At 59.6% G+C, this 23903-nt stretch overlaps 2 protein-coding genes across 3 annotated transcripts in view; one reads left to right on the forward strand and one right to left on the reverse strand.

Moving 5' to 3' along the window:
- Nucleotides 1-55: 55 nt before the first annotated feature.
- RPS21 (ribosomal protein S21) lies at nucleotides 56-3679 on the reverse strand (the record flags this gene model as incomplete). 2 transcript variants are annotated; one of them, XM_081150358.1, is made up of 6 exons in its annotated part: nucleotides 1261-3679; nucleotides 973-1035; nucleotides 830-893; nucleotides 602-673; nucleotides 195-250; nucleotides 56-116 (listed from the first exon to the last, which is right to left on the reverse strand). In XM_081150358.1, the coding sequence occupies exons 1-6, from the start codon at nucleotides 1491-1493 to the stop codon at nucleotides 107-109; spliced, it is 498 nt and encodes a 165-aa protein (XP_081006484.1). In that variant the 5' UTR covers nucleotides 1494-3679. The 2 variants fall into 2 exon arrangements, with proteins under 2 accessions (XP_081006484.1, XP_081006485.1); XM_081150359.1 differs by lacking the exon at nucleotides 56-116 and having other exon boundaries at nucleotides 191-250; nucleotides 1261-1341.
- Nucleotides 3680-16453: 12774 nt separating this feature from the next.
- Nucleotides 16454-23903, forward strand: part of LAMA5 (laminin subunit alpha 5) — a 51415-nt gene continuing 43965 nt past the window's right edge. Inside the window, exons 1-2 of the mRNA XM_081148433.1 lie at nucleotides 16454-16754; nucleotides 21421-21573. Of these exons, the coding sequence (XP_081004559.1) occupies nucleotides 16497-16754; nucleotides 21421-21573 (411 nt within the window). The 5' untranslated portion in view covers nucleotides 16454-16496. The remainder of the gene's footprint in view (nucleotides 16755-21420; nucleotides 21574-23903) is intronic.

Here is a 23903-nt window from a genome sequence, read left to right on the forward strand (position 1 = left end):
CCTGACCCTCCAGAGCCCAGAGCATGCCTACCAGCATACAATGAACAAACAAAGGGGGTTTCCACTATTTATTTATAACAAATTTCACATCTGTGATGCTCTCCAGTCAGAAGTTCCTAAACAAAAGGAAGAACGACATTAAAGCCTTGTCTCCACAGAAGTCCCATCCTGTGCCCAAATGTGAGCCCTCTTACTTTGAAACGATGCCATCGGCCTTGGCCAATCGAAGAATGGAGTCATCTGACTCACCCTGGGAGAAAACACATTGGAACTATGTTCCCTGCTGCCCCTAGATGGCAGGAGGTCCACCGGGGACCACCCAGCCCTAGCTGTGGGCACTCTTCTGGTCTCACTGGACAGGGGGAGGACTTGGGCAGGAGGCGGGCGGGGCCTGTGATAACTGGGAAGATCCAAGGTAAAAGGATGGCCCTGCCTAGGGCCTTTAAGCACCCTTCTCCCGCCTCCCCCGGAACAGAGGGACAGCTCAATCTAGTCTCAGAGACATAAACCCATTCTGCCAACAAATGGCCTCAGGCCTGAGAAAGAGAAGACACCATTCCCCCCTCAAAGGCCCCCAGTGAGCCAAGCCCGGGACACTCACCATCCTGCGAATAGCCCCACAGATAGCATAGGTTTTAAACTGGCCGTTGAACCTGCCTGTCACCTTGTCGACCTATTGATGGAGAAGAAGGGTCACCAGACAGGGACTCGAGCGCCTTAAGCCTAAACCTGGGGTCTGGGCTCCGTCGGTCCCGGGGCCAGCCCAGACCTCGAGCCCTCTGCTCCGGAGCCGCCTCCGCACGCCCAAGCCCTCGCGCCGCCGGCTCACCTCGGCCACGTTCATCTGGATCGACGCGTGGTCCTTGGCGCCGATGATGCGGTTGCTGGCGGAGCTGCGGGGAGAATGCAGTGAGCGGGACGGGTGGGGTGAAGGGGGTGGGAAGGTGGGCACGGGACGCGGGCGGCGCTCACCATTTCCTAGGCACGTACAGGTCCACGAACTCGCCGGCGTCGTTCTGCATGTCGAGGGTGCGCCTGCGAGACCCCGCGCGGCGCCGTGAGGACGAGCAGTGTCCCCGCGCCGTGGCCTCAACCTCACCCCGACCGCCCGGACCCCGGACCCCGGACCCCGTGCCTGGTCCCAACCTCAGCCCGGCCCCCGACGCCGGTCCCCGCACCGCGGCCTCACCCTCACCCGACCCCGCGCGCCAGGCCCCCGCCCGGAGCCTCGCGGCGCCGGCACCCGGCCACGCGGCCTACCTGCTGCCACCACCACGAGCGCGTCCGCGGAAAGAGCGAGCTGCGCGCCCCGGCAGCGCTCCAGGCGGGCGGGGCGGGGCCTCGGCGAGTGCTTCCGGGTCCCGGCGCGCCCGGAGAGCCTGCGCGGAGCTAGGCCGGCCGCCGTGGCGCACTTCCGTTTCCGGCGGGCTGACGGGAGCGAAGGTGGGGCGTGGCTCTGAGGAGCTGCCTGCGGGCTGAAGTCCCCGCCGCATCCGGCGGGCAGGCGACCCCGGCGCGCCGCGGTCCCGGTTCCCGCCCTGTCCCGACGTCGGCAAGGGCAGCTCGCGGTGCTAACGGCGGGGGCGTGTTCGTCGGGTGCCAGAGCCCAGACTTAGTGCTGGGGACGGTCCCCACGGTACTAGCCGAGCAGGAGCCCTCCTGGGTGTCGCGGGCAGAGCCAGGCCCCAGGCGCGGGGAGAGAGCGGCAGCGCCGTGCGGCCTCCGCGGGTGGGACTCCGTCCTGGGACCTGGAGGCCAACGCTGGGAGAACGGAGGCCCGACGCCTGGAGGCAGAACCAGGTCACGCCCACGGCCCTGCGCTACCCCGACCTCCGCCGCCACCCCGCTCCGACCCTCCGGAGTCCCGGTGCCAAGATCCACCAATAAAGAACATTTTTAAATCCCAGGGTGCAGAGCTGACTTCCCAGAGCCCCTGCCCCACATCCGTGTGACACGTGTGCAGGGCAGTCAGCTGAAACATCTGCTTGGGACTTCATCTCCCGGTGACACAGAACACCCCCCCCCCCCCCCCGAGGGCGGGCTTGAGACCAAGTGCATCCTGCCTGCCCCATGGGGACTGCCCTAGGCTGAGCGTGGAAACACCCCCTCACCTCCCCACCCGGGTCTCTGGTGGTAGTTAAGGGTTCTGGACCTGGTCTGCTTGCTCGTGTGGGACTGAATGTGTAAATAATCCTGGTCAGCCTGGCTTCACAGTGCCCGGTTTGAGTCACTGCCAACTTCATGACTCTGGAAGGATTTAGCATCTGGTCCTGCTTGGAGCTGGGGCTGTAAGTCCTCTCAACCTGGAAATCGGTGTTCCTGTGGCCAGTGTGTCTGCTGTTGCTTCCACTGGGCTCCAGCAGCTGGGCGTCAGGGGTGAGATCGCTGAACCCGGTGTCCTCCAGGAAGGTCATTCAGTGCTCCTGTAGCCCTGAGAGGCGGGTGCTATGCATCCCTAGCATGTACACCCTTAGCATGTGCACAGACAGGACATGCAGGCACATAACTTATGTTCGTGGTTGGGGATCTGCATAGCTGGCCTGCCTGTGTGTGTCTGCCTGTGGGTGAGCCCAGCTGGGCCTGGTGATAGAGGAATTTTCTCTGTAGCTGGAAGACAGGAGACAAGCAGCTCGAGTACCAGAGTGGCAGGCAGAGGTCTGCAGAGGGCCTTCCTTGAGTACTCAGCAGAATAGAGAGCCCAGAAATAAGCCGTCACATGTACAATCAAATAATTTTTGACAAGGGTGTCAAGACCAAGGGGAAAGGACTGTTTTCAACACATGGTGCGGGAGAAAACTGGACATCCACATACGAAAGGAGGAAGCTGACCCTTACCTCATACCATATGCAAAACAAGGTCAACATGGATCAAGGACCTAAATGTAAGACCTTAATCTCTTTCAAGAAAACTAGGTCACAAACTTCATGACATTGGACTTGGCGATGACTTCTTAGATATGTCACTAAAGGCACAGGCAACAACAAAAAAGACAATTGGACTTGATGAAAATTTTTAAATTTGTGTGTTAAAAACACTAGCAGAGTAAAAAGGCAAGCCACAGGGTGAGATAACATTTGAAAATCATACATCTGATAACGGATTAATATGCAGAATACATAGAGAACTTCTAAAACTGAACAAACAACCTGATTCAAAAATGGACAAAGGACTCAAATAGATATTTCACCAAAGGTAAGTGACCAATGAGTACATTTAAAGATGCTCAACATTACTAATCATCAGGGAAATGCAAATCAAAGACACCACCTCACCTTTTATAGTATCCAGTAGAGTGGGTGCTGTGAGGAAAAAACAACTAAGTGCTGGCGAGGACGTGGAGAAATGAGCCCCGTGAGCTGCTGGTGGGAATAGCATGGTGCAGCCGCTGTGGAGAGCAGCGTGGGGGTCCTCACACATTCACCATCCACGTGACCCCATTGTTCGGCTTCTGGTTATACACCCAAGAGAACTGAAAGCAGGGGCCTGGCCACTGTGGCTCAGATGAACATTGTCCTGGGCGCTGAAAGGTCATGGGTTCCATTTCCAGTTAGGGCACATGCCCAGGTTTTGTGTTCAGTCCCAGTTGGGGTGCGTATGGGAGGCAAACTATCGCTGTTTCTCACATTGATGTTTCTCCCTCCCTCTCTCTAAAATCAATAAAAACATTTAAAAATAATTGAAAGCAAGGACATGAACAGATACTGTTTGCACACCCGTGTTCACTGCGCTGTTGTTCACAGTAGCTAAACAAACAAACCTCCCAAGTGCCCATCAGCAGGCTCATGGATAAGCAAAATGTGTTAAGTATATAAAATAGAATATTATTCAGCATAAAAAAGAAAATTGTGACACATGCATATGGATGGACCTTGAGGACATGCTAAGTGGAATAAGTCAGTCACAAAAAGAAATACTGTATGACTCCACTTATATGCAGTGTTTAGAGTTGTCAAAATCAAAGTAGAATGGTGGGTGCCAGAGTCTGGGGGAGGGGGCAGGGGAGTGAGTGTTTAATGGGGATAGAGTTTCAATTTTACAAGATGAAAAAGTTCTGGAGATGGATGGTGGTGGTGGTAGTATGTTATTAGTGTATTTAATACCACTGAACTGTGTACTTAAAAGTGGTTAAAACAGTGAGTTTTATGTTATATTTTACCACATTAAAAAAAATTTCTTGCCCAGCCAGGCGTGGCTCAGCGGTTGAGCATCAATCTAGGATCCAGGCAGTCAGGGTTTGATTCCCAGTCAGGGCACATGCCCGGGTTGCGGGCCCGATCCCCAGTCAAGGGCATACAGGAGGCAGGGAGGCAGCCGATCAATGACTCTCATCATTGATGTTTCTATTTCCCTCTCGCCCTCTCCTTTCCTCTCTCTGAAATCAATAAAGATATATTTTTTTTAAAATTTCTTAAGACTATAGGAACACATACATGGACACGCAAAAGCATCACGGTCTTCTCTCCCTGGGGCGGGGTCCCAAGGCCATGTTTTCAAAGGAAAACTGCTCCCCACCCTTGAACATGAAATCTGGAGGAACCCGTCTGAGAAGCCCTGCTGTCCAACGTCCAGATCCCACAAACAGAAGGGAGGAGGGGAAGGACTTGAGCTTCAGGGCCTCCTGGTAACTGTAGGGGAGGGGCAGCAGACTTCCAGGTATCTGTAGCTTGGGAGAAATGTCGCCGTATCCTGCTCGCGCTGTCCCCCGCAGGCACTACTGCACATGCAAGTGGCCCTGTATGCAGCCTAAGGGCAGAGGCTCACCTGCCTGCTCCCTGCCTACTTCCCTGCTAGCTGAAGGGGGCTGAGCCATCTCCCTCAGGCTCCAGGCCCCTAGCCCCTTGCTGGTGGGTTGGGAAAGAGCCAGAGTCCAGATGGGACGAAGGGCATGGTGGGCAGGAGAACCTGGCACGGGACGACAGTGTTGAGCTAAGCCCTTTTTGTAGATCCCAGGGCAGCCCCCAGAGGCTTGAGGAGCAGCTGCTCAGCAGGGTAGTCCCAGTCAGGTCCCTGAATGCCCCTTGTCCACTCTAGAACGTACGCCTCTTCCAGCCCACCTTCCACCCACAAAGTGCTCTGCATAACCTTGGCCGCCAATCTCATATCAGAATTACAGGTGGAGTTTCTACTCTCCCTCAGCCTTTTGGCTCTGTGACCTTGGACAAATTAATTGGCTGCCTCTACCTCTGAGCTGTGAAGTGGGGTCAATGGTAAAAGCACAATCCCACAGGGCTGGGGTTGTCTGCATTCACAGGGTTAACACATGCAGGGCTCAGAACTGGTATGGCACTCAGTAGGCCCTCAGTGTGCTAGCACTTACCATCATCATCACCGTCACACCATCACCATCATTTTCATCATCACCGCCATCACACCGTCATCATCACCATCACCATCATCACACCATCACCATCATCACACCATCATTGCCACGATCACCATCATCACCACAATCATCACCATCGTCACCATCACCACAATCATCATCAGCACCATCACCATCATCACCACCACCACCATCATCACCATCATCATCACCACCGTCATCATCACAATCACCATCATTATTGTTATTATGTTGAGGCCCCAGGTCGCATGGGTAGATTTGAATCCTGGACTGTTAATTATAGGAGCTACACTGTAACTACCCCAATCTCATGCAGGTCCCCATTCAGGCTGCTTAGGCAGGTGACAGTGGCCAGTACTATCAGGTTGATGTGTGTGGCCCCCTGCCGGTTCTCAGCACCATCTGTGGGCTCACCTCACAGACAGGAGGCTCTCAGACGTGCCTGTGCAGACTTCCAGGGGAGGCTCCCTCCTCCTCCCACGTCAGCTGTTTCTGGGCCAGGCAGGGCCAGGCCAGCCCCAAATGCATTGTGTGTGGAAGGGAACAGCTCCAAATGAGGAAATTTCCTTCCAGGCCTAGGCGGGGGCCCAGGGTGAGCAGTGGGTCAGGGCCAAAGGACAGGCTTCCCGCCACGTGGACCTGGACAGGAGCCTTGCCTACTGGCCCCTCCAGCCTGCCCTCCTTTCTCTTGGGAGGAGGGCTGGCTCTTGACAGAGTCCACCCCAGAGGGCACCATGGAAGGTGAGAGCATGCAGGCTTCCATGAGCCATCCACCAAGAAGGTGCTGGGGCCACTGCCTCCCAGTGGTTATTCGGGACCATCTTCTGGTCTGAGGGACACAGGCAGTCACTGGCCCTCCCCAGTGTGGGTAAGGCTCAAGGGAGACACACGTGGGTCAGGCCTGAGGGGAGCCTGGGGCCAGCGGCGGCGCTATTCACTGGTGTCAGAGCCCGGGGAACCAGGTGCACCGGGCCAGCATCCCGTTCCCCTCTATTTTACTTTGGTTCAAATATTTTATTTTGTCATTTTCTTTTACCACCTTATTTATTGTATTTTGTTAGATGTTTTTCATTGAGATATGACCTACACATAATAAAGAGCGCAAACCCTAGGCGTCCCACCCCCTAGATTTTCACATCCGTGTCCACCAGGCCATAGCTCACTACTGACTTCACTGGCGTTGGGTCAAGGTCCGGATGGGCCAGCCTCCTTCCCCAGGAGGCTCCCAGGAGGCTCCTCCCCAGGTTATAGGTAAAGGTGCTCCGGAGCAGGCCCTTGGGGCCTGGCCTCTGCACCAAGTCCCCCTGGATGGCCAGCCGACAGAGCCCCCTGCCTGGGCCACCCCCGGCAGAGAGACACTGTGAGGTGGGGAACACCCAAGACACCCCACCTTCTAACCCCTCCCGTGGGGACTGGCTAGAGGACTGAGCCTAGTGACAGGAAAGGAGGCACTTCCGTCCCAGGAGCACACAGTGCGTCCAGCTGGCCTGTCCCAGAAGACATAACAAGGGTTCGCCTTTCTGGCCCGAGGCCAAGAGGTTTCAGCCAAACCTGGTGGAGCTTCAGGTCCAAGGGGAGGAGGCTGCACAGCACAGACCACCCCAAGGCCAGGCCTGTGGGGGGCCCCCCAGCTGACCTCTGACCCTGTGCAGAAAGAGCCCTGGCCCCCGGCCCTTCTCTCTGAGCCTCAGTCTCCCCACCAGGAGGTCAAAGCTGTTCACTCTGCCCTCGCGGTGCCGCTGAGAGTCAAGCAGGAGAGGGGCAGCTAGGGGCCGGGTCAGGGTAGATGGGCTGAGAAAGGCCACGTCAGGTCTGCACCTGGAGACCAGTGCTCGGGAGAAACTCACACCCAGCCCTTGCCCCAGTGGGATCAGGTCTGACGGCTGGTCTGTGGGCTGTTTGTCTGGGAGGTGACCTGGGACGCTCCTCAGGCCCTGGCTTTTTCTGCCTTTGGAGGAATAGGCAGCATTGCCAGTCAACAAACAGCCACTGGTACCAGGTGATGGAACCTGATTGCAGGGCTCACAGGAACAGGCGTGCCCAGCGGCCACATGGCAGTGTGCTGGGGGCCACAGAGGCCCCCGGGAGGGCCCACTGGCCTGGCACCTGGTTGAGGCCCCGTCAAGAAGGCCCTGTGGCCCGGCTGGGCGTGGCTCAGCCGTTGAGCATCGCCCTAGGATTCAGTAGATCACAGTTCGATTCCCGGTGCGGGCACATGCCTGGGTTGCGGGCTCGATCCCCAGTAGGGGGCGTGCAGGAGGCAGCTGATCAATGACTCATCATGGATGTTTCTGTCTCTCTCCCTTCCTCTCTCTGAAATCAATAAAGACATTTAAAAAAAAAAAAAGAAGGCCCTGTAGCAACCCAGCGAGGGGTAATTAATGAGTCTATTTTACAGAACAGAGCCGGAGGCTGAGTAAGAGGAAGTCACTCCCCGAAGTCGCAGTGTCAGGGCCAGGGGGCATTTGAACCCAGCCTCGGGCTCTGGGGGCAGAGGAGTGAGGTGCAGGAGAGGACCCTGTCCCCCCCCCCCCCCCCCCCCCGTGCTGAGCTTCGAGGAGGGTTAACGGTGGGACTTCAGGCAGGTTTGGGGGTCCCATCTCCTCTCCCATCCCTGGTGATGCCCAGAGGGGGACTAAAGGGGAAGGTGGCCCTAGTCCTCAGGCCCCTGGGTGGTGACAGTGCCTGTTCTCTGGGCCCCATCCAAGCACCAAGCCAGCTGGGTGTCAGCAGCTGCTGAAACACGCCCAGAGGCAATGGTTTACCCACAAATTCCTGCCCCAGGTGAGTGGGCCTGGCGAGGCTTGTCTGGCTAGCCCTGCCCCACCCAGCTCTTCTGGCCCCCAGCAGTTTCTCCCCTCCCCATCAGCTCTGCGGATGCTGAGGCTCTGAGGCCCTGGGATGTCAGCAGAGCCCAGCCAGGCAGTGCTATTGCCCCTCCACCTGCTGTGACTTCGTGTAGGTGGCTGTGGGCTGGGGGCTGTGTGGGGCCAGAGGCTGTCCTGGCCCTAGGTTGGGCACTAGCCCCTGTCCCCAGGGAGAGCCCTGGGGAAGAAGCAATACACATCTCATCTCAGGAGGGTCTAGGGCAGCGGGTCTCACCTGGGGCAGTTCCCCCGGGACACATGGCAATGCTAGGCTGTTACAACTGGGGGAGGGGACAGTGCTATTGGCTACTATTGGGTGGAAGCCAGGGATGCTGCTAAACACCCCACAGTGCCCAGGACAGCCCCTCAGGGAGGCATTGGCCTAGAATGCCAACAGTGACTGGTCTGGGGCTCTGAAGGGGGATGACCCAGCTGAAGGCCTCTCTGAGGAGGGGACATTGTCATGCAGTGACGGGGCTGAGAGGGAGACTCGGAGTGCCCGGCACACTGGGGTAGGGACAGGGGGGCAGGTGGGGTCTGTTTTTGGCCTTGGGAATTCGAAAGGTGGGGCTCCACACCACCCTCTCCCCCAGGGCCCAGCTCCCAGCAACCTCTGCCACATTCCTCCCCTGGGTGGGCAGGGGGTGGGGGGCTCAGCACATTCCTGGAGGAGATAGGGGAGGCAGGAAGACAGGCTACGTCAACCTCCTGCAGTTCCTGGAACCAGGGCCTTGGGGCCTTGCTGAGGACACTCAGGGTCAGCTTTGCTGGAGAGCATGTGGGCGCAGGTCTGGCCGCCAGCAGACCTTTCAGAATAGGGATGAGCACCTTGCAGATAAGCCCTGTGTGGTCAACAGCAGAGCCTCCTGATGCAGGGGGAGGGGGGGTAAGGGGGGTGAAGTGTCATGCAGGGTCATAGCCTGTCTGATCTTCAGTCTTCCCATCGGTGCCCCACTCCATGAGCATGGCATTAGGGAGTGCACGTTAGGTGCTGGCCCAGCCCAGGCCTGAGGGCACTGGGTGTTTGGCACAGGTTTGCATGTGGCCAAAGGGCCCAAGTCAGATGGTGGAGGCGAGGCAGGAAAACAGCTCATTTGCTCATGGGCCCAGGGAGGCAAGGTCACACAGCAAGGTGGGGGGTGGGGGGGTGAGTTTTTAGGCCCTAGGCCCCACCACCGCCAGTGCCTGGGAGGAGCCCTCCGAGTCTCCACATGTTTACAATCTCCCAGAAAGTATCTCCCCAGAAGAGCCCAGGACGACTGTTTTGTAAATGTTGAAACTCCAGGCAAACAGAGGCCTGGAGCTGAGCCCCACCCCCACCTCTACATAGGCAGGAGGTGGGGGAGTATCCTGGGGGGGCCCACCTGGCCTACCCCTCTGCTCCCTGCCATTCAAAAATGAGCCCAAGCCCAGCTGATCGTGGCTCAGCTGTTGAGCATTACCCTAGGATCCAGGAGATCGGGGTTCAATTCCGTCAGGGCACATGCCCGGGTTGCGGGCTGCAGCCGATCAATGACTCTCTCATCATTGATGTTTATATCTCTCTCCCTCTCCCTTCCTCTCTCTGAAATCAATAAAGATATATTTTAAAAAAAAAAAATTGAGCCCAAGCCTTCCAGATGGGCAGGGAGGATAGGAGGCCCCAGGCCAGCCCGGTCCAGCTGGACCTCCATGCCTCCCCTCTTTCTGATATTCTTTAGCCCCTCCTTTTATGAAATTGGAGTGTCCTTAGATGGGAGTGGTGGCCCCAGGGGACCCCCAGTCAGGCCTCTTGGGGGACTGTTGGCTCTAGCAGGCAGACTCACACAGTGATCGTGGCCCAGAGGATGCTCCCTGAAAACAGGGCAGTAGGGAGTGGTGACTCAGCCATCTCTGCAGATAAACTCTGTGGCAGATTGAGTCAATTCCCTGTTTAGGGTTGGCTGTCTTGGGTTCACCGTGGCCCTAAACACAGGCCCACGCCTCCCTGTTGGTCATGGGAAGCACGGACCAGCTGCTGAGCAGCAGCGGGCTTTGTGGGTGGTCCACAGGCACCCGGAGATAACTCTGCCTCCACCGTCCCCACCTGAAGTCCTGACGGGCGGCCACTTCCACCTAAGTCACACCCCCACAGCTCCCACTCGGCCTCCACAGTCCTGTCCAAGGTGGGATTGGTCCAGCTGACACTCTCCCTCACCTGGGAGAGTGGGTGGGGTGCACTCCAAACACCTGGTCACTGGGCATCCTCCCCTAGGAGCCAGCCTCCCCACTCGCATGTGTCAGAGCAGGTACAGGAACTCTGCCTACCACTCACCCACTGATGGGCATTGGGCTGCTTCCATTGCGGCGGTTAGTAATGGTGCTGCCGTGAACAGTCATATACAGATTTTGTGTGACACTCGTTCATATCTCTCCTGTGCACGTACCCAGGAGTGGAAGTGCTGGGCCCGAGGCCAGAGCTCCCCGGGTGGGTGTGTGGGCAAGCCTGGCAGGAAATGCCCCTATGATCAGGCTGCTGCCCCACATCAGAAACAAGTCCCTTCTCCAAACACCCAGGAGACACAGGTGCTCAGAGGCCAGACATGGAGGTGGGGATGTCCGAGGCCTGCCCAAGTGTCTGAGTGTGGCTAATCTAGGGCAATAGTGGGGAGAGATGGCGAGACAGAGACAGGGAGAGAATGAGAGATCCAGACAGGGTGAGTCAGAGACAGAGCAGTGGAGAGATGGAGGGAAGATGCTGGGCTTAGGAGGGTGAGGTGGGGGCGGGGCAGTGTGTGTAGCAGGGGGAGGGGTGCTGAGTCCCAGCCAGAGCCCTGGCGGGGAGCCTGGTGCTGCTGAGTGGGGAGTCAAGGCCAGGCTAGCCCAGGTGGGGAGGCTACTTGCTGAGGGCCAGTAGCCTGGCTGGTCATGGCATGGCCCAGCAACAGCTGGGCCCAGGCCAGTGGCTGGCAGGAAGGCCACACCTGCTGGGCATTTGTGTGGTTTGTGTGGTGCTGGAGGGGCAGGCGGCAGCCCCAGCAGGGTCAGGCCCCTGAAGTTGCAGATCCAAAGTTGGCCAGGGGTGAGGGCTAATCTGGCCCCTTGAAGGCACTGGGGCCCAGGAGGCTGGGGGCAGACAGAGGCACTCCAGGCATCGCTCACCCACAGCCCCTTCCCTGCTCTTCCTGAGAGATCAGATTCTTCCTGGGCTTGGAGGCCTCTTGGCCATATAAGGCCGTCTGTGGGCACCTCTTGGAGAAGCTGCAGAGCCCTCACCCTGCCCCCCATGGGAACCAGAGCTTGGCCAGGCCCCCAAGGACCAGGTCGGGGGAGGGGCCTGCGGGAGCCTAGGTCCTGTGAGGGAGGAGGGTGGGCATGCCAAGCCTGGGGCTGTGGCTGCAGGTCCCTCCCTCTGTGCTGAGGAGTCCCCACCCATCGCCCGTTTCCCCCAGGGCTGGGGTATGGAGCAGGGAGGCGGTGAGGATGGGGTGGTGGGTACTGGTGTGGACACACAGTGACATGTGGAGGATCTGGGCTTAGGAGGCCTGGACCCCCAACTTCACACCCCAGCAAGGAGCTGGGAGGTGCCCCGATGGGTGCCCCTTGAGGGAGGTGCATGGGGCTGGGGTCCTAAGAGCAGCCTGTTGTTGGATCAGCCCCTCCTTTGCTCTGGCAGAGGGCTCGAAATGGGCTCTCTGGGGAGGTGCCTGGAGGGTTCAAACGGGAGGCAGACAGGGAGGGAGGCCAAAGAGGTGTGGACCAAAAAAGGGGGCCTACAGAAAGGAGTATCACAGGGTGAGCTGACCGTAAATCCTTAAATGGGCAGGTGTGGCCGGTTGTCACGCCTCAGGCACAGAAGTCTTCTCCCCACCTTAAGCCAGCCCAGTCATTGGCCATGCATCTGGATTAACACACCTTTGAAATATGCCTTTGACCTCTCCTTCTAAAGCCGGAGCACATACTCTAAACTATCCTGTACTCCCACCCCACCCCCAGATCTCTCCCACCTCCATGTAAAGTTCCTTACGTTCCTTCCTTAATTCCAGATGCTGGAAAACTGTCATTTCTGGGAAGCATTTGAGATCTTGCCTCCTGGCAGTATCATGTTTGGCTCAAATAAATCTCATAAAAATTCTCTACAGGTTTGGACATTTCTTACGTCAATGGAGGCAGGGTCTCTATTGTGTTCAGGGTGGAGGTAACCAGGCCCAGTCCTGGTGAGAGGGGGGGGTCTGGAGGATCCTCAGGCAAGGACCTGTTGGGGGAGGGGCGGGGGCAGAGCTGGGCTGCAGCTAGGGGCCTGGCTTTCATTTTAAGCCAAGCAGGAGTCCAATTGCTTGGGGCGGGGCACTAGGCCAGCCCAGCGGGCACTCAGCCCCTGGAGCTGTTATCATAAGGGTTCCAGTCCACCAGGGACAGCCTCTCACAATGGTGACTTCTGATTCCTTCCAGCTCTTCACAAAACCAGAGTCCCAATGTCAGCCAGGGGAGAGGCTCTCCTACACAGGGGGAAACACTGAGGCCATAAGAGGGGACATCCGGCCTCTGGACCCTGGCCTCTGGACTCCTAGAATCCACATTTAGTCAGGCTGATCACCCCATGGAGAGTCACAAGCCCCATATTTCTAAGCCATCCCAGGTGCATGTGCTTTTTATAGGGCCCAGTCTGCCCACCAGGATGCCTGTTGGGAAGGTGAGCCGAGTGGAGGAAGGCAGCTTTGGGGAATTTCTGTGGAGAGTCCAGAACCTGGGGCAGGGCAGCCAGCCCAGGCCTTCTAGCACCTGGGCAAGCCTAAGCCTCTGTGCCCCTCCCCCCCATCAGGATGCCCAGATGCCCCAGGGTCAGGTACACAGGGGTCAGAAGGCTCCCAGAGGAGGGGCCTTGGCCCTGCAGTGCATGAGTCAAAACTGTCTGTTCCTTGGTGACCTGATGGCCTCTAAGGTTTCCCAGGACCTTGTGCCCTGGAGGCTGAAAAAGCCCAGGGGTGGCCTAGTTGGGGCAGCAGCAGGGAAGGGAAGGCACCACTCCTTCCCGAACAAGAAGAGGCCTGTCCCTCCGGACCATCCTCATGCTAAAAACGCAGGTGGTCTCCCCGGGCCCCCTCATCTGAGGACAGCAGCCCACAGTGGTAGGGGTGCCCCTGGCCTGGGAAGGGGTCCAGCCACTGCTCTGGGCCTTCTGCTGGTCTTTAGGTCCAGGCCTCCATTCCTGGAGGCTTGTCCTCTGCCCACTGCTCCCAGTCCCTGAGCTCCTGGGTGCTGGTCTGGTTCCCACAGTGAGCTGTGCCAGCTGAGGGCATGGCTGGAGCTCTCCCATTCTGCTGGGTTTTAAACCTCCTGATCAGGCTGCTTCCAGCTGTGAGTCCTCAGTGCACCCAGCTAATGGGGCCCCCCTCCCTCAGCACCGGGCTCCACTTTCAGCAGCCATAAGAATCAGCCTCACTGACACTTCCCTGCTCCAGGAGCTGTGTATAGATGTGCTCGCCCCCTGGGTTCCCCGGAAGGGCACCAGAAAGTGGATGGCCCTCACTACCTCAAACCACAGCACTAGCTCCCCTCACCCCTCTTCCTGCTGAGACAAACCTAGACCAGGAAGCTGCAGGCCCCTCCTCACGCCACACTCCCAAGGCTGCAGGGCCCAGTGACAGAGCTCAGGCCTGGGGACCCATTGTAAGCACAAGGACCTGCGAGTACAGAACAGGTGGGCGGGCACCCCATGCAGCTGCTTCCTGGAGAGCCTCTGGCTGAGCCAGGTGTGCCTTGGTCTGGCCTGCAGGTCCCCACACCTGCCCCGCAGATGGGGCAGCAGGGGCTCCTAAGGATGTTGCAGTGGGGTAGAGGGGAGGAAGACAGGATTCCTTGGGGCACCCCCACTAGGATTGGGTGTGCCTCTCCTGGGGATTAAGGAGATAGAATCAGGGGGACAGAACACTGGGCTACCTGATTTGGGAGGGGTGCTAGTAATCTGGGGGAAGGCAGTGAATGCTGACCAATCCTTCCCCTTGCTAACTTTGTGCTCTTGACTCATCCCTGGACTTTTTGGCCTCAGTTTCCCAATTTTTAAGTAGGAAAGGTGGCTGTGTTCCTGGGAGTCTGAGGAAGGCGGGAGACACACTCGCTGGGCCACTTGGGGATGACTTGGGCAGCAGGGGTGAAAGTGGGCAGAGATGGCCCTCCCCTCCCTGCCCAGCTGACCTCCCCGCACCCCATCCCTCATTCTCCACGCTGTCCCCTCCCTGGCCAGGCACACAGGCACACGGTGGGAGCAGACAGTGGGCACCACATTCTCCTGTCCTCCCCCCAGCCCACCGGCCATCAGTTGCTCCCGGGCAGCTGTCTGTAATTAACCCCCTCCAGCTGGGTGCTGTGGCTGACTCAGCGCATTCTCAGGCAGCTGCCTCTCCTGCCCGCCTGCTCTGTGTCCTTGGGTGAAGGGGGCCTGGCCAGGAGGGGGCTCAGAGGGAACCCACCCACCACCTGTGCCGCCTGGCCCCTCCAGATATAATGGGAAGATTACCTAGATCAGGGGGAGGGTTCCCGCTCTCCAGCCCCAGACTGCCAGGGTTCCCAGCTGTCATGGGGTGATGGGGGCAGGTGGGTACTGCTGTGGTGTTTGCAATGGGGGGGACCTCAGGAGGGGCAGGAGCGCTGGGCAGGTCAAATCCCCCATCCGAGACTGCTACTGCCTGGAGGTGGCTGTCCTTTGCAAGGGATCATAAATTAGCTCCTGAGCCAGACTGTCTGGTAACTCTGGATTCCTCCACGTCTCCTGCCCACCCTCTGAGCTGGTCCTCCCCCACTCAGAGCTTCTCCTGCAAAGGGAGCTGCTTCTTCTCACCACCCCCCCACCCCCCACCCCCCCACCCCCCACCCCCCACCCCCGCTGAGGTGAGAAAACTAAAAGTGACTTTACAGAATTACAAAGTTGGAGAGGGAGAGGGGAGGGAGGGTCATTCTCACTGCCTATTTCCCAACTCTGAAGGGAGAGAAGGGGCTACCCAGCCCCTAGATATTCAGGATTTGCAGAAGGCGGAGGGAGGGGAGCAGCAGTAGTGCAAGCTCCTGGGAGCAGCTGCCAGTGCAGGAGCCCCACCAGGACCAGCTGGATGTGGCCCCACAAACTCCCCGCCCCCAGGACTGTCCAGGGGGTCCCATGTGGGACAGACACCGGCTGGCCTGGCTCAGAGAATGGTGAGAGCTGCCAGCCCAGCAGCTGCGGCCCCATTCCCACCTCCTCGGGCTTCCCTTGAGGCCGTTTTGGGCCAGGAGCCTCCCAAAGGCAGAAAGAGCTGAGACAAAACCGGAGAAGCTTTGTCCCATTTCCTGGAGGTCCTCCAGTGCCTGCCCTGTGCAGGGCAGTGGCCCTGAGCAAGAGAGTTCAGCCTGGCCCAAGAAGTTGGGGTCCACATTGCCCCCAAGCACAGGCACTGCCTGGCACAAGGGCAGGTCCACCCCCCCCACCCGGAAGCAGGTGCTCAATACTTGTCCTCCACATTTTTCCTGGCACCCACCAGGCCATGAACACCCTTCATTTGCTGCATGGGTGGGCATTTGGGCCTGTCCCTCCTGATTCATTTTCCTGTTTTAGAATAGTTTTAATCCAAACCACAGGGGGTATGTATGAATCTGACCTGGCCCCCAGGGAAGCATGGGGTCCGCAGTGGGCGTTTCCCGGTCCCTCTGCGGATGGGTTCCCTCCAGGGGCCCCAAACAGGCCACTGACGTGGTTCAGAGTGCACCTCGCACACCTGCAGGACGGAGCAGACGTGGGCGCAGTATGGGAACCGGCCTGGCGGCTCCAGACGCTGTGCGAATCTAGGGGTGCGGGTGGAGACCCGCTGGGTAGCTGAGGGAGATGCCCGAGCTGGACGCGGGGCGACGCGACCGTGCCACTCCGGGCAGCCGTGCCTGCGCGCGGGCCGCCGGGGGCGCTCGGCCGAGAGGTGCCCGAAGTTATGGAAACAAAGAGCGGAGCCTCCAGGCTGGGGCACGCCGGGCGGGCGGGCCGGGGACCGGGAGCGCCACCGGGCGCGGCGGTGTCGCCCGGGAACCAAGCCACGCCCTGGGGGGCCCGGCGGCCCCGAGTTCCCACGGCCTGGCGCGGGGCCAGCAGGTGCCCCTTCCGGAGGCCGGCCCGCCGGGTCGGAGGGTTCAGGCGCCGCCCCGCTCCTCCCCCTCCCAGTCCCCGGGGCCCGGGGCTCGGGCGCGCTGGGGCGGGGGCCTGACGTCGGGGGCGGAGCGAGCGGCCGGGCCCCGCGCTCACACCCCACGGGGCTCCCGCGGCGAGCAGTCCAGGAGCGCGGAGAGCTCGGCCGGGACCTGCGAGATGGGGGGGTGGCGCCCCGAGCCCCCGCGGCTGCTGCTGGGCGCGCTGGCCCTGCTGGGCGCGGCGCGGGCGGCGGCGGGCGGCGGCTTCAGCCTGCACCCACCCTACTTCAATCTGGCCGAGGGAGCCCGCATCGCCGCCTCGGCCACCTGCGGCGAGGAGGCCCCGGCCCGCGGCGCCCCGCGCCCCACCGAGGACCTCTACTGCAAGCTGGTGGGGGGCCCCGTGGCCGGCGGGGACCCCAACCAGACCATCCAGGTGAGCGCGGGCCGGAGACCGGGTCGCCGCGGGCGGGGGGGACGCGGTCCGGGACCCCGCGCCCGGCAGCCCGACTCGGTGGGGAGCGCCGCGGCCGGGGAGAGCGCAGACGCGGACGGAAGCCCCCGCGTCCCGCCCCGACTCCGGTTCTGCATTTCGGAGAACCAAAGGGACCCAACTCGGCCGTTCAGGCTCCGCCAGAGACTGCGCGACCCACCCCACTCAGCCCCGGGAAGGCGGGACGCCGCGTTCCCGCGCGGACTGCGGGCGGCGGGGCGCAGGGGGGCTGGTGCCCAGTCCCTGGAGGCCCCAAGTCCTGGGATGCGGGCGAGGTGGGACTTGGCAGCAACAGCCTGCCGCCTGCGGGGGGGCGGGGGGCGGACCCGCCCCGCCTTCCCCGGGACGAGCTGGAACCTGCCGCTGGCGTCCGGATGGGACTGGGACGGGACGGGAGGGGCCAGACCCGGGAGGTTCTCTCTCCCAGCCGCAAAGGGGGAGCCGTTCTCGCTGGGGGGGCGGGGGGTCTGTGGACTTGGTGGGGCCCTGGAGGTGGGGAAACAGCCACCCTGGCAGGAGAGGCTGGGGGAGGGGAGGAAGGTAGTTGGACAGTTGATTAGCTGGGGTGGGTGAAGAAGGACCCTCAGCTGGGCCCCTTCCCTGCCTGTCTTCTGCCCGCCCTTGCCCCCCCATGGAGGGAGGAACGCAGAGGGGGGTCCCGGTGTAGCCTAGCCATCCCGGCAGAGTGCTGCCTCCATCAGGCTCCTCATTCACCTGCAGCGCTCCTCTAAACCCTGCACAGCAGAGATTGGAGGTCTCAAGCCCACATTTCAGATGCAGAAACTGAGGCCTGAAAAGGCGCAGACACCTGTGGAAGTTTCACAGCAAGATCCTGATTTAGCTGGAATGAGCAGTGAAAACCAGGGCCACTGCGGGCCCTTGGCACATCTGGCTGATGTCAAAGGGGCCAGGTCCAGGGAAGAAGCTTGTGTGGGGATTTCCAAAGCTGCCATGACTATGCACGAGCAGGGTGTGGGGTGGGATGGGGGGGCCTGCCACCCCCCCTCACTGCTCAGCTGAGATTCTGCCACTCAGGTACTGGCAGCTCCAGACCACCTCTGAACCCCAGACCTCTCTTCCCCTCTGCCCACCTGTGCTGCCTGGCCCCAGGTGGCAGGCCCTGCAGGAAGGGGCCCTTCATTGCCCCTTTGTAGTGCTTAAAGGAGCAGCCCGGAGCCGGTGGCCAGGGCTCAAATTCCTTCTTGTCTGCTGCTCCTTAGCTGTGTGGTTTCCTCCCAGAGCCTTAAGTCTCCTCGTCTGTAAAATGGGCATGGTGTGAAGGGCCTGTCTCACCTGGATTTGGAGACTGGGAAGCCGTCTGTCACATAGTGACTGCTTGGCAACCAGTGGTGTTATGTGCCACAGAGCTGGCCCTGAATGAGAAGCATCAACCTGCTCACCCAGCCCATGGTCTAGCAAGAAAGGCCAAAGCTTTCCCTGAAAGCCTGTGGCACTCAGCGATTAGCACCCCTGCTCTGAGGCTGCTGGGGTGAGGCATGGTAGAAAGACTGGTGGCCAGATGGACCTGAGCTAAACAGCCATGTGACCTTGGACAAGTCCCTGGAGTGGCCAGCACCTCTGCTCTCTTCTCTGAGGGCAATGGGTCAGCTCAGTGCCCTAGCCTCTGAATGAGTTGGTGATAGGGCCTTGCCCATCGAGTGGCCAGGTACAGGAGGTCCCAGGGAGGTGAAGCCACCTTCTCTCCATGGGTGAGCCCAGTCTTGTGCCAGCATGGGGGGTGGGTCATGGAGAATGTGGGGCCCAAGGCTGCAGGCTCCTGGCTCCCAGAGGATCCCCTGGAGGAGAGGGGCAAGGGGGGGTGTCTCAGCTGAAGTATGGGTGAGCCCTGCTGGGTGAGGTAGTCCTGTGCAAGCGGCCCTCTCAGCCCAAGGTGGGCATGGGAGGAGTTCAAGACTGGCCCTCAGCCCTGCAGGGGAAGTTGGGGGCTAGGCTGCTGGTCTGGTGACTCACTGGGAGGGGAAGTTCTTATCGCCGCTCCCTGTTTCCTCACTCTGTTCCCAACAGGACCCTCTACAGTCATGGCGCAGAGGGAGCCTGGATTCCCCTGCCCACTGTGAGCCCAAGCCAGGCACAATGAGGACTGCTAGTAGGGTTGCCTCTCCCTGACTCTCTGCATGGTCCCAAGTGGAATCTTCCCTCAACCCAGCCCCCAAGTGGTGCTCACAGGCTGGGAGGGTTCTTTACCATAGGCAGCCTCTCTGGAAGGTCACCACCCCAGCCAGATGCCTTGCCCACCTCTCTGTGAAACCTCCCCGCCAGCCAGGCAGGGACAGCCTGCACTCATGTGTGCAGTACTTCTGCTGACACCCTTGAACCCCTCCTCTGCTTGCCCTAGAGCTCCCACAGGCCCGGGAGCTAGAGGCCCAGGTTCCAGTTTAGGGGTCACCATTTGAACCCGGCAGTATGACCCACATGGCTCATGCTACTTCTCTGGTGTCCTCCATGGTTCTGTCTCCAAGGTGTGGCAGCTCTGGGTGGTGGGCTCAGAAACACAGATAAGAACAAGACAGGTGCCCCCCACCCCACTTCTCAGTCCCTGGGGAGGCAGTAAACACAGAATTACTAATAGCCAGTCAATTCCAGGTCTAGAGACAGAATAAATAAAGCAAGGTGATGCCTGGGGGGGGGGGAGGGGGAGGTCAGGTCAGCATCCTGGGTGGTCTACTAGAGCTGGGTGGGGGAGCTGCTGAGGAGGTAACATTTGAGCTGAGCCAAGGACAGGAGGTCAGAGTACAAAGGCCCCAGGCAGGAGCCAGGTCTGGGATGGGAGAACTCAGCACCCAGCACCAGAGTCCAGGAGCCCACTCTGCTGCCTGTTGGTCTCACCCAGCCAGGTGCATGGTATGGTAGAAGCCTGGGGCAGACCCATCCAGGGGAGGCACCGCTGTGCACATGTGGGGCCTGGGAGTTGGGGTGGAGCATCCCACACCCCCACCTCCAGCTCCTCGCATAAGGTCTGGTCCCCTGGGAGGCTGGGGGGCCGTGTGTGGCTGCCTTTTACCAGACTCGGTCTCTTGGGCCTCAATCACTGCCAAGTCCTGGAGAGCCTCCTTTGTGTACAGAGGGATGGCAGGTCTGGTTTCCTCGGGTGGGGGTTTGTTCTCCACTGGGCCAGTGCCCAGTGCCCAGGGCCCAGCCCAGGCTTCCAGTATCTGCTCCTCCCGATAGGGACAGCAGGCCAGGATGCTGCTGGAAGCACTCTGTCCTCCTAGAAGACAGGCCCCTGGCAGGTGTCTGGACCATGACAGAAGCAGCTGCCAGGCCTGGGGTGGGATGGTTAATCCTGGGACGGCTGAAACAGGTGCCAGCATTACCCCCACTCTTTGGATGGGGACACTGAGGCTTAGCAGCTACCATGACTTGGCCGGGTCCCAGGGCTCAGAAGCAGCAGAACCAGAAGGTCCAGGCCTTGCCTGCTGGCTGCCCCCATGCCTCCACTCTGGGGGCCTGTCCCCATAGGCCACTGCAATGTCTTAGTTCAGTCTCTCTGGAGAGCCTAATCCAAATGGCTCTGGGTGAGAGCCTGGCAGGGGTATTGTGGAACACAGGCCGCTGGGAGGTGGGTCAAGGGAATCTCCTCTCCTGATGTTCCTGGTTCCCTGGACCCCTCGCCCCCAAGGTGATCCCAGCCTTCTGTTTGTAGGGAGCATATGAGTTGCCCCTTGATTGGCCCCTTTCCCCTCAGCTCCAGCTACATTGACCTTCTCTCTCTTTACTCAGTGGCTCTTCCTGCCCCAGGGCCTTTGCACAAGCAGCCCCTCTAGAGCACACATCTCCTTACGGTGTATGCCACCTCCTCAGAGAGGCCTACCTTGATTTTCCCACTTAAAATGGGTGTCCCTGCCTTGGTGGGTGTGGCTCAGTTGATGGAGCATCATCCCAAGTGCCAAAAGGTTGCTGGTTTGATTCTTGGTCAGGGCACATGCCCAGGTTGGGGGTTCAGTACCCTGTCAGGGTGCATACGGAAGTATACCAATCGATGCTTCTCTCTCATCGATGTTTTTTTCTCTCTCTCCCTCTCCTTTCTTCTCTCTCTAAACAAATCAATAAAAATATATTTTACAAATAAGTAAATACATAAATAAATAAATAAATAAATACAATGGGTGTCCCTCTCCTTTCCCACTCTTAGTTCCTCCACAATAGGTGTGAGCACCTCTCACATGAGCGACATTCCCGGAGTCAAGAATGCAGAAGAGTGCTGGCCGGTTTGGCTCCGTGGTTGGAGCATCGGCCTGTGGACTGAAGGGTCCCAGGTTCGATTCCAGTCAAGGGCACATACCCATGTCCCTCAGTTGCTGGGTAGAGCTCAGCCCCGGTCAGGGTGCATGCGGAAGGCTGCCATTCGATGTTTCTCTCATGTAGATGTCTCTCTCTCTCTCTCTCCCCCTTCCACTCTCAGAAAAAGCAATGAAAAAATATCCTCCAGTGAGGGTTAAAAAAAAAAGAATGCAGTAGACACAGCAAATGAGTGAATAGTGAATAAGGGTCCCCAGACTGAGGTGGACAGTGTGATGGGTGGGAGGAGGACTGGCAGGAACAAGAAGCCCCAGCCGTTCTCTACCATCTGACCGCTCCCTCCCCACAGGGCCAGTACTGTGACATCTGCACAGCTGCGAACAGCAACAAGGCACACCCCGTGAGCAATGCCATCGACGGCACGGAGCGCTGGTGGCAGAGCCCACCGCTGTCCCGTGGCCTGGAGTACAATGAGGTCAACGTCACCCTGGACCTGGGCCAGGTAGAGTCCCTTTTTTGCCTGCTGCAGCCCCCACGTCTGCATTTCTGACCCTACGGCTCCCCTTGGGGCACAGACTGGAAGGTGAGGTGCCCACCCAAGCAAGCCCTTGGGCCGGCTGTCCAGGCACAGACTGTCTGCTGGTGTGGCAATGGGCACCTCTGTGTTCTTTGCACATCCCTGTGGCGAACAGGCAAAGTGGGTGCTGACCAATGGTTCGGTGGGGAGTTAGGGTGGGGGTGCTGAGGGTCCCACATGGAGGTGGCCAAATGCTGAGCCCTGGTGTTTGCTCTGAGGATTCCTCTGCAGGAAGCCGGGCTCTGGCTTGCTGGTGTGGGAGGGGCCCCAGGAATGTGGAGGAGGCTGGGGGAAGTGGACATTCCTGGGATACCTGTGCTGCAGAGGCCACCGCGGGGTTAGGTGTGCCCTCAGGGTCAGGTGTGCCTTCTCCAGGCCCTGTGCAGGCAGGAGGTGAGGCCCTGCATATCCCAGTGACAGAAGAGTCCCCCTGAGTGGACCCTGCTGGTCAACTCAGGTCCAGGGTGTGTCCCTCTCTCCCTCTCGCTGTGTGACTTTGTCCAACCTGGCCTTGGTATCCTGGCTTGTGAAATGGGCCAGCAATCCCATTGCCTCCTGGGATGGGGTGGGGAGGGGTGAATGAAGCTGGGCCTGCCTGGATTTGGGGCTACAAGGCTGATCCTGCCAGATTCCACCCTGTGGGGGGAGTGGGAAAGCAATCAGGTCCAGAGGCTAGAATCCAGGATGGCTTTGCTGTTGTCATATCGTGTGACCTGCTGTGTCTGCCCCTTGCTGAGCCTCTTCCCTCTGAGGGTGTCAGAGGAGAGGTGGCGAAGTGTCTCCCATGAGCTGACTGGAAGGGCAGGCCCCATGGGCAGGTTTGGGGTGCAGTGTTGAGTAGCTCCTGCCTGGGCCTGGAGGCCTGGCCCAGTGGTCGGGTGGGCAGTGAGGGTAGTGGGTAGTGGGTTCAAATTCTAACAAGTGGCCTGAAATTTGGGGGCCCTGGATTGGCTGTGATGTCCGAGAGAGGAAAGGGGCTGGGTGGGAACTAGGGAGAGGGCCTTCCCTCATGGCTCCCTGCCTGCAGGCCCTGGGGCTGGGACTGGTACCTGGCCCAGGTCTGGCTGGGGCTTGGCCCGTTTCCCCTCTGCTCACGGGGTTTTCACCACGTCTATCTGTGTTCTCCTGTCTCTGGGAACCTGGGAGGGACCTCAAAGCCCTGTGTGACTCAGGGTCCCCTTCTCTGGTACTGCTGGTGGGGAGGGGAGCTGTGCCCCCCCCCCCTCGTTGGTCAGAGGAAACTTATGCTGAGCTGGTGGGTTCTTCTTGCTGCTCCTCCCGGTCTTCCTTCTCACCTCCCTGTGGGACAGGCCTGGCCAGGCTGGGGGAGGGGCAAGGGCCCTAGCTGGGGGTGCAATGGCCCAGTCTCCATGGCAACCCCAGAGTGGCCTCAGAGCAGGTGAGCACAGTGCCTGCAGCCAGAAGTGCAGTGGTGGTGCTTAGGAGGAGCTCGCACAGTCCCTGCCCCTCCCGGCTCTATGACCTTTGAGCCACTGTCTCCACATCTGTGAACCTGGGTGACAGGCAGCTCATTTGTTTTGTAGACCAGGCCTAGGCCAGGGAGAGGGGTCACCATGTGTCCATCCTGCCTATTCAAGCCTCAGTTTCCCCAACTATAAAATGACCCGAAGGTGAAAGGGGCCATTTCCAGGTCTGCTTGGGGAGAAGGACCCACCCATCTACCTCCCCTGACATCAATTCACCAACCCCCCCCCAACCTTCCCTTCCTGTCTCCATCTACCTATTTCTCCCTGCTGTCTTTCCCACATACACCCCATCCCTGATTGCCCATGAACCCACCAAAGCTCCTGTCTTGGTTTGGGCTGAGGGGAGGGGCACCCTTGGTCGGGGTGGGGCAAGAGGTGCAGGGACTGGCCCACTAGTGTGTTTTGGAGTTGGGTGGGGCAATGGACCCAGGTTCCAGCTCCACGGGCAAGAGAATCTCTAAGCCACGGGGGAATTCCAGTGGGAATATAGGAAACGGAGCTCATTGCTCTCCTCCCTGAGGCACAGAGCAGTGACTGGCTCTTGGTGACACCACTTGCTGAGGTTGGGGATGGAGACCAGGTCCTACCCTCAGCACCCAGTCTGGGGCGGAGGAGCCTACGAAGGGTAGGAAGTGAGGGCTCTGGGGGCCGGAGCACTGGGGAGGCATTTGCAGGTTTAGGCCTGGAGTGTGTCCACCTGGGCCCTCATAGTGACCCTGGGGTCTGTGCCCTCAAGTCTACACAGGTCTGGTGAGAGGAGTGGCTGGT

The sequence above is a fragment of the Miniopterus schreibersii genome, assembly GCF_964146895.1.
Source record: "Miniopterus schreibersii genome assembly, chromosome: 10".
Lineage (NCBI taxonomy): Eukaryota > Metazoa > Chordata > Mammalia > Chiroptera > Miniopteridae > Miniopterus > Miniopterus schreibersii.